A 10,145-nucleotide genomic window follows, 5' to 3' on the forward strand; every position below is an offset into this window, starting at 1 on the left:
TTTAATAAGCAACTCCATTGCCCTCACTGCCTGACCAACAAAGCAGGGAGAGGGAGGGAGAGTGAGATCAAGCGATCGGCTCGGGACAGCTCATCTGTAGAATTATTATTTTTTCAACTGAAAAAAAATTCACAATGGACTGAGGGAGCAAAGTTTGAAGCGCTAAGTAGCGAGGGATCACTGTAATATATAGTTGTGAATTCTAAGTTAGTACTGTTAGAGTAGCAGCGAACTAAAACAATTAGGCAAAAATGTGTATTTCTTGGCCCAGACATTCAACTTATCAGCATAGAAAGGATGTACACCTTTTCTGTTAAAAAGTCAAAATTGCATTGAACTCACGAAAATAAAGAAAGTGTGAGTGCTTTCAATTGTAATATCATCAAAGGTGGCAGCTGTGTGTATTTAATCATTGGCACGGGTGTGAAACTCATTTTAAGGTGTGATTTGTATCATATGGGTCCCCACTAACACTTCAGACAGGAAAAAAATAAAATAAAATAAAACAAAAGGTTCTGTGCTTTCAGAGCACCTAAATACTAAATTCTGATTTTACCTTTCATGTAGTGGCAACCTGATTAATACTGTATGCCCCTAAAATAGAAAAACACTCAATCACTTTTAGAACACAACATCTAAACATTAGCAGGACCAACCAGCTTCCTTTCTGCAACATCACTTACGTCACAGGAAAGAAATCGCCCAGTGCCAGAAGTGTTGGACAGAACATAGTGACTACACAGACCCGCGCCCTCCCCCAGGCAAACTGGGTGTGTCTGCACCGGTCACTCCACACTCTTGTTTGTGGCCTGAGGGCCAAAGCAGTAGAGACAGGTCTGTGGGAACCAGAAGAGGCCAGAGAAGCCAGTACTGCCGCCACGTCTTTGTGTGTTAACTAATCGCAGGCCCCTTACTGGGAGCTTGTCACACTGAAACAGCAGGGAAGGGGGGGCAACTGTCATCCTGCTAACAGGCCTCACGAAGAGCATTTCAACCTAGTTATCTCTTGGGTGGGGGCTGATGAGGAGAGATGAGGAAAGGCAGAACATGAGTGACGGAGGCTTGCAAGAACTTACATTGACTCATTGGCTGCCATTAATGGTACTAAGCGTCAGAAGTGTGGACTCGTTTTAATGTGACTTGGACTCAACTCGATTTTAAATAACTTTTGAGTTAACTCAGATTTTATATGCATACATGGTCTGTGTACATTTAATATATTTTATACTCTGTTGTTCAAATGACTCAAAACTCAAAGTGTAGGATTTGACTTCAGTCTTGTCAGTCTTGTTTTGGGACTTGAGCTGGGATTGAGGGCAAAGACGTGAGGCTTGTGACATGCAAAACAATGCTTTCCTCCCACCCATGCTAGACGTCCAATCCATTTGAAGTGGGAGGGCTGACAGTGAATTAACGTTCTGTCATTCGCTGTCAGCCTCCCACTTTAAATGGATTACATGTCTACTGATGACAAACTCATTTCAATTCACAGCAAAAGGATGAAAAAAGCCACATGCTCAGATGTCCATCATCATCAATGACGCTGAAAGAGTTAGCAGTATGGAGGAGCAAGTGTTGTTGAAAGGATCACTTTTAAAAAAGTTTGAAAAGACTCTTTGTGGTGCAAAAAAAGAAGAAGAAAAAAATATCCCAGGTGTTCAAATGAGTAGTTCTAAAATTGAATTATGGCACGTCATTTTGTGGTGACGCATTCCTTCCATTTCTGTATGAATAAAAATTCCACCATGACCTCATGAGTGTTTTTCAAGGATATCCCTCTTCTTTCGAGGCACAATGAGGCAGCTTCCTGTTTAGAGAAGCTACACTGCAGCCCTCATTCACCCTCGTACCCGACTTACGTAACTTCCTTGTCCTTCGGGGAGTCCAAGAGTTTTTTTTTTTTTTTTTTTTTTTTGCCTAAAAAAGAAATTTAAATATACGTCATTTGATTTATGATTTACAGTCATCCCTCACTACTTTGCCCTCAACTAAAAAAAAATAAATAAATACAGATGAGCTGTCGAATCTTAATTGTGTAGTCTCACTCTCCCTGCTGCTGCTTTTCTGGGTCAGGCAGTGCACTGGAGTTGCTTATTAAACTTAATGATGATTGACAGACGTTAAGGTTTGATTTTGCTAGATGCTTGGAAGCCGAAACTTCAAAGCGCCCCATGCGTCAATCACCGCTTAGCTTGTTAAACACTTACTGTGGCAACTCATTGTGTGTAAGTGGCAGCTTGAGCGGATTTGAGTGGACTCACTCAATGAAGCATTTAACAAAGACAAGGATTTTTCTACTTTATTCTTGTTTAAAAATAATTTGGTGAGGCAGTAACATGTTTAAAACTGATCCTAATTATTACATTTGAAGTGCTTAACAACCATTTATTAAAAAATATACAGTACAGTATGTACATTAAAGGGAAAGAAGTGGAAAAAAACATATGTATCTCTTTCCAGTGCAAAATCAGAGTAAATACACCCCCCCCCCCCCAAAAAAAAAAGAATCTTTTTTTGGGGGGGTAGCTACTTCGTGGTTTTTCACTTATCGCAGCGGGTTCTGGTCCCCATTTAGTTGCCTCAAGTGTTTAGAGATCACTGTATTATGCTTTCCCTTTTTAAAATATAAAACTAATCAACTTTAAAGAAACAAACAAACAAAAAAAAGAAAAGAATATTTCAGTTTTTGAAATTTAAAATACACTATTTACTGTCGTTTCTGTTTTTAATTCAAAAGAAGATTTAATTAAGAAATGTAACTGGATAAAAAAATAAAAAGGAAAAATATATCAAAGAAGCTATTAATGCTTTCTATACCATTGACGAGGATAGACATCCAATCATGTGGCTCTTTTCATCCTTCTGCTGCGAATTTCCATTAGTTTGTTACCAGTAGATTTCTACAGTAGATTTCTAATCCATTTGAACTGAGAGAGTGGCAGCAAATGCATTCACTGCCTTCCCTCCCAATTCAAATGGATTGGACATCCAGCACAGTCAATGGCAGCCAATGAGTTAAATCAGCTTATAGTAATTGACATCATACATTGTTCCTCTATTAATAATTAAATGGAGTGAAAGGAGTTATTGTTTAATTTAATGTGAGAGGAGGATTTTATCTTGATACTCTTTTGAGTGTGTTTGTATGTACGGTATATGTTTTTTTGTTTCATGACCAGTGTGTGTACCTCAAATTGTGAAGTTCTTTTTGTTTGGCTTTATTTATGTTTGTCTTCGTTTGTGGGCAGTTTCCATTGAAGATTATGTATGTATTTAACTCATTCACTACCATTGACGTCCAATCCATTTAGACTGGGAGGGTTTGCAGCGATTATCCATCACTGTCAATGGCACCCATTAAATGCCTCTGGATGAACACAGGAAATCCACTCATCTACCATTCATCTTGAGAATAAACTCATGAAAACAACTCATCCAAGGGTCAAAGATGGGAGGGATACGAATGACTGAAGGGCACCGTTAAGTGTGGAACAGCCCACTCGGCATGGACTGTTGCCCCGTCCCGTGTCAGTCCCACTCACGTCGCTGTGGTGCGAGGAGCTCATCCCAGTTTGCCTCCGACGCTACTTGTAGATTTTTCGCCGGAGTTTTCCAACTTTTGTCGTGTTTTACAGGTGCGTGAAGCTTGAACGCTTTCTTTTGAGGGGAATTTATTTTACTTGGCGATGATAAACGTTTGCTTCGGTTTGTATCAACTCGATCGTTCTCGTAAGTGAAACCAATCGCTGTAGACTTTGATGTACTGTATTAGTTTTGTCCGTAAATCGCAAAATGAAAAGTAATGTTTTGGTCAGCGGGTTAGCTAATGGGATTGACGCATAAATTGTTTAATTAATATAGGCTATATTTTTAATACCGGATATACACTGTATACTTGTATTAGAAACTTCCTTTCTCATACTGACTGAACATTTAGCCATTTACAGTAGTTCTGCATAAATATGTATAAGGCACATTTGGTCTAATTTTATTTAACTCATTGCCTGCCACTGACGGTGAAAGACGTCCAATCAATTTGAACTGGGAGGAGTGCTTGTGAGTTCAATTGGTGTCCTATGTACTTTATTTTGACATAGTGCTTTATCACTTGGACTGTTTGGTAAATCTAGTGTAATATTCCCTTTTATTTGATGATCGCTGTCAGACCTCCCAGTCAAAAGGGATTGGACCTCTAGCGCCGTCATTGACTGCCAATGATTTAAACAACGACTGTGAAATGAAGACAATGCATTTTTTGCGTGTTTGAAGTGGTGGCTGTTTTTGTTAAGCAATGTTAATTTATTGCTGTGGTAATGTTGCTATTTTCAAACTGTGGTGGATCTCCCCCTATGATTTTTTTTTTTTGGTATAAGATAAAATCAAAGTGAAGTTAACATATTTTGAAATAAAAAATAATAAATTTATGAAAATAGGTATTCATGACTCTATTGTTTTTTTTGGCTGCCAATGATGGCGATAGACGTCCAATCCATTTATTTACTTGGTAGAGTTCATTTGTTCATTCGCTGTCAGTCCTCCCAGTACAAATGGATTGGACGTTTACTAGTAAAATAAGTCGAATAAAGAATTTAAATTGAGTTTTTTAAAAGCCACGTGATTGGACGTCTATCGCCGTCAATAGCACTGAAAGCGTTAATATTCTTTCTCAAAACGGTAACTTGATTTGTCGTTTCTTTTGCCCAGCGCAGGTTGACTAGCGTCGCCCCCTTGTGTTCGGTCTGGGGACTGAAGAAATTTCATTTGAGGAGGAAAAATTCCCAAACCACAGGAAATCCTATTTCACTTTTTCAAAGGAAACGCTTGCATGCTACAGTTTGACACATTTTTCCCCATCTTAAAATTCTCATCAAAAATGAAAAATAATGGACACCCACAGGAATTTATGACCCCACATCGGAGGAATTAAATTTTGGAACTTTATCAAAAAGTCTTGCGGTAAAACAAAGGACCGTCAGCATGGCAACAGATTCTTTCCACGGCGCTCATGCTGCAGCAGGTCCATCCGAAATGGGCATGTCCCCTTCAACAGGAAACCTGCTTCGGATGTTTCAGGAATACCAGAGCAACGCTGTCATCCTCGAGCATTACAACTTCACGGGAAAGCTGAAGGAGAACAAATACAAAGAAGGACTCAAGCCGGAGGCAATTGCCTTTCTTCTGGTCTGCCTGCTTATCATTTTAGAGAATGCGGTGGTGCTCGCAGCCATCTGGAAGAACAAAAAATTCCATCTGCCGATGTACTATTTGTTGGGCAACTTGACTCTCTCGGACCTGCTGGCAGGTTTCACCTACATGGTGAACTTGATAACGTCTGGTGCCAACACATTAAACATGACCCCTGTGTTGTGGTTTCTAAGAGAAGGAGGGGTTTTCATCATGCTGGCCGCATCCGTCATCAGTCTCCTGGCCATCGCTATCGAGCGTCATGTTACCATGGTGAGGATGAAGCCTTACCAGGGCGACAAGCAAGGCCGAATGTTCGCCCTGATCGGCGCCAGCTGGGTACTGTCAGTGCTGCTGGGCGTTCTACCTGTTCTAGGTTGGAACTGTATGGGTCGGCTGAACCAGTGCTCCACCGTCCTTCCGCTCTACGCCAAGAGTTACATCCTCTTCTGCGTCACCGTATTTATCGCCATCCTAATGTCAATCGTGGTTCTCTACGTGCGCATTTTTCGCATTGTGAAGTCCAACACCCAGCGTCTTGGCTCAGGCCCGCAAAGAAAAGGCCTGTACCGGAAGTCGCAGAAGTACATGGCCCTGCTAAAGACTGTCACTATAGTTCTGGGAGTCTTCATTGCATGCTGGCTGCCCCTCTTCATCCTCCTGTTGCTCGACTTCTTCTGCCCGACTAAAAGCTGTCAAGTGCTTTTCAAGGCTGACTACTTCCTGGGAATCGCCATGTTCAACTCCCTTCTAAATCCCATCATCTACACTTTGACAAGCAAGGACATGAGGAGGGCCATCCTCAGGCTGCTTTGCAGTAGCTGCCTTTTAACTAAAGATGGACAAGTGAAAAAGATCGGGATGCCCTTCCTGGAGTGCAGCACCAGTAAGACGGACGCTGCCTCACATAGATTGGAGGGAGTGGAAACCACTGTGTCTTCTGGAAATTTTACACCTTCTACGATAAAAGCTATCTTTCCTAAACTCTCCAAGACATGACATTTGCTTTAGATGAAAGCAACCGTGAGAAGAAACATGACCACTGACTGAGGCGGGATGAGTGTTTTCAAATTGGACCATGAAAGGAGTTAAAAGAAAGATTACATGCACTCAGCCTTTCTGTTATTACTCATCTACAGTATGAATGTGATAGTGAGGTTCCACTCGATTAAACACATACAGTACTTAAGCGTACATTCGGTTTTTGTTGCCATTCTCTTACTGTATGTAGCTGTGCCCTCCATGCCTCTGTTTGTGATGGTTAAAAAAAACGTTCAAAGCTCAACATGAGTATAGTTTGGAACAGTGCACTCCGCTACGGCTTGTTTAGGCCAAATAGAAATTGCTGTGATCAGACATTAGTGTGACATCATCGCAGCAAACATGACAGCAGGACACCTCGCATTTCTTACTCCTTGCAAAATGAATAGCTGACAAACGAACTTGTGTTCTTTATTTGGTCATATGAATCATGGTAGAACTGCGTCTAGATCTACTCGTTTGGCACCATACGCTGACAAGGAGGCCACATGTGGTCCAGTGCAGTATACAGATGAGTTATTTCTGTCTCCAAACCTTTGACAGTGGAAATGTAATAACATTGTAAGCAACTGTAATGTTTTAGAAATGCCCTTTCGTCTACACAAGACCAGTGTTAATCAACCTTCTGGAAAAGTGCCATTTCATTTCCCCACTGTTTACTTTTGAACAAAAACTGAAATGGAAGAGTTCAACTTTTTGCAGATGTTTTACATAAATTACAGCCAATTATGCTGTCCATCCGAAAGAGTGTAACCAAAGCCAGAGCATGAGATTTGGCCATATCTCCTCTCCCTGAGTAGCGGATAATGACACGTTGTTGCAAACACGGTGCATCCACACCCAACCTCTGCAGCCAAAAAGCATGTAATTTCTGCCATCTGAGTTTTGGTCGGGAGCAATGCAAAATAGAGACACCCACCAAACCCCCACCCAACCACAGCCAACATTAGAGACTTGACATCCATGAAACGCACTGAAGACGTCATACGGTTTAGTTGGGTTTCAGCTCTGGGGGGTCCGTCAAAACATGCATGGTTCAAATAACTTCAGATAGAGGTCCGTTTTTTGGGGGCTTGAGATTTTTGGTGGTGGACAATATTGGATGGTTTTTAATTTTCGTCTATCTCAAAAGGACATCGCACTGTTAACACTCGTATGATGCAACTTATTGTAGCAAAAGGAAAAAAAAGTGCATTTCATCGATGATTAAAAATGTACTGTATATAACATTTTGGTTTTGTTGATGTGTTGTGTAAATAAGCTGCCTGTAATTAGTTTATCAGAAGTGTTTTTAATGTCAAATTCTTAAGTTATGTGGATTTGTATGTGTGCACTGAATAAACTATTTGTATTGATATTTGTACACTTTTGCTCGAGTGAATGAGTCTTGATCTTAATAACAGTTTTTAGAGCACTCTTTGGCTGCCATTGATGGCACTAGACGTCCAGCCCATTTTGACTGGGAAGGGGCAAATGAATATTCGTTCATTCACCCCTCCCAGTCAAAAAATATTGGACCCAGCAAACAGAAGACAAGAGGAGGGGGAGACAGGTTAGATTGAAAGGTGACAGGGTAAAGTTAGTGTTAGTATTGTGTAATGGAGGAACCCAGAATCAGGGCAAATCACCTGTTATATTTAATGAATCAACATTCTACTTTTCAGATATGTGATTTCTAATCCTGGCACCAAGAACTTTAATTACCTGAATGTGTCCGGTTGCACCTAGTCATGTCATTATTCCATCTGTATCATACATCAAGAGTATTGCAGGTGAATCATGTTGTGGATCCAGTTGTGAAACTTGTCAACTTCATACGAGCAGAGGTGGGTAGTGTAGCCAAAAATGTTACTCAAGTAAGAGTAGCATTATTTCTAAATAATATTATTCAAGTAAAAGTAGTCATCCAAAAATTTACTCAAGTACAAGTAAGTATTTGTTGAAAAGAATACTCAAGTAATGAGTAACATTGTGAGTACCTGCTTAAAATGTCAGATTTTTAAAATAATGGTACATTGTTTTCTGAGCACTTACTATACTGTACTATAACCTAGTACATTACCATATTAGGCCAAAAAGATGACATAAAAAAACTGCAGCTCCTCCAAAACTCAGCAGTACACCTAATCACTCGGACCCCCACCACACACCAAAATCACCTCCATCCTCCGTCAACTTGACTGGCTCCCAGTTAATCAAAGAATCAACTACAAGATCCTCGTCTTTCCCTTCAAAGCACTCCATGGCCCTCCCTACGTATGCAATCACCTATGTACTAACAGTCTTCCCAGTTCACTTTGCTCTCCCTGTATTCTCTACCTTTCGGTCCCCCGTGTTTGTCTCACCACCTTTGTTTCCAGAACTTTTAGTCACAGTGCCCCCCACCTCTGGAACTCCCTACCCCCCGATCTTCGCAAACTATCAACCCTCTCACTTTTCAAATCCAGAATAGAAACACACTTATTTACTCTGTTTTACCCACCACGATCCTTAGCTCTGTTCTATCTTGACCTCTTAATTTCTGATTTTACTTTTATCCTATTTGAAATCTACTTTTATGATTGTTTTGTTGTTGAGCTATTGTTTCCATCTTTCTTCTGAAGTGTCTTGGCGTGGCATGAAAAGCTCTCTAGAAAATGCATGAAATGCATTATTACAAAAATCATTAAATTCAGACCAGAACACTATCATAAGTCACACATCCAAAGAGCATGAGCGCCCTCTTGTGGAAAAAAAACATTGTTACCCCTGAAAACTACAATGCAGTAAAGTGGTTATTGCGTGCTGTTTTTATCTATGTCAGGGGTCGGGAACCTAAGGCTCGCTAGTCAGATGTGGCTCTTTTGACGGCTGCATCTGGCCCGCAGACAAATATTTAATTATTAAAAAAAAAAAAAAAAAATTGTTAAGACTCCTTTGCCCATGCGCGAACCTGCGACGGTCACCAGCGACTAGAAATCCGGTTCACGGTAATTTTTGTGGGAAAGTGGCAAACATACATGACGTTGTGTCTATCTATCTATTGCATAGGCAATTCAGATGAGGCAGAGACAATGTTCAAGTTGGGTCGCCGTAATTTGCTGTCGAAAATAGCGGGCGATGTGCGGATGTGCGTGAGATCAGGACGTAAACTTCCCTCGTTTTATTGGCGTTGTCAGCTAATTTTAGAAACCCTTTTGAGAAGATGGCTACAAGAAAAAAAGACGAGGAGTATCGTACTTTTCAGCAGGAATGGACAGAGGAATTTGCCCTTGTTGAGAGAACAGGTTCTGCGGTGTGTATAATATGCAATGATTGATGTTGCCGATGAACTTTTTGACTACTTTTCGGATAAAGACAAGATAATTAAACGGATAAAACATACGCCTCTGTCGGTAAGAATTGTTCACGATCGTAATATCATGATGTCAAATCAAATTGAGGCAACGCAAGTGAAGGACAATAAATGCCGTCCGATTTTTTCTCTCGCTTTGGATGAGTCAACAAACGTAAGCAATTTATGCCAATTCAGCGTGATTGCAAGGTATGTTGTCGGTGACACACTACATGAGGAAAGTCTTGCAGTTTTGACTAAGAAAGGTACAACAAGAGGGGAGGATTTATTTTATTTTTTTTAAAGAAAAGAATCTACCGATGGATAAACTTGTTTTGGTGTGCACTGATGGTGCGCCGTGCATGGTGGGGAAAAACAGGATTCGTGGCACTTCTTTGTGAACATGAAAAGAGACGCATCCTATGTTTCTCGACGCCTGCATGAAGCTTAACCTCACTAAGTATCGACAAGACTACAAAGCCATCAGCAAAACCATGCAGCACCAGAAATCGCATTAATGGTAAGAAATACTCATCATTGATTAGCAACAGCACAACCATATTATTAAAAAGAATTCAGATACTTACTGTACTTTAAAAGGGTTGAA

General features: G+C 40.6%; 1 protein-coding gene across 2 annotated transcripts; it reads left to right on the forward strand.

Annotated features, from left to right (window-relative positions):
• Positions 1 to 3,463: 3,463 nt before the first annotated feature.
• Positions 3,464 to 7,558, forward strand: s1pr5a (sphingosine-1-phosphate receptor 5a). Of its 2 annotated transcripts, none has more exons than XM_057861656.1 (2): positions 3,464 to 3,635; positions 4,705 to 7,558. In XM_057861656.1, the coding sequence occupies exon 2, from the start codon at positions 4,978 to 4,980 to the stop codon at positions 6,181 to 6,183; it is 1,206 nt and encodes a 401-aa protein (XP_057717639.1). In that variant the 5' UTR covers positions 3,464 to 3,635; positions 4,705 to 4,977; the 3' UTR covers positions 6,184 to 7,558. The 2 variants fall into 2 exon arrangements, with proteins under 2 accessions (XP_057717639.1, XP_057717638.1); XM_057861655.1 differs by having other exon boundaries at positions 4,710 to 7,558.
• Positions 7,559 to 10,145: the final 2,587 nt, after the last annotated feature.

Source organism: Corythoichthys intestinalis, chromosome 16 (genome assembly GCF_030265065.1).
Source record: "Corythoichthys intestinalis isolate RoL2023-P3 chromosome 16, ASM3026506v1, whole genome shotgun sequence".
NCBI lineage: Eukaryota > Metazoa > Chordata > Actinopteri > Syngnathiformes > Syngnathidae > Corythoichthys > Corythoichthys intestinalis.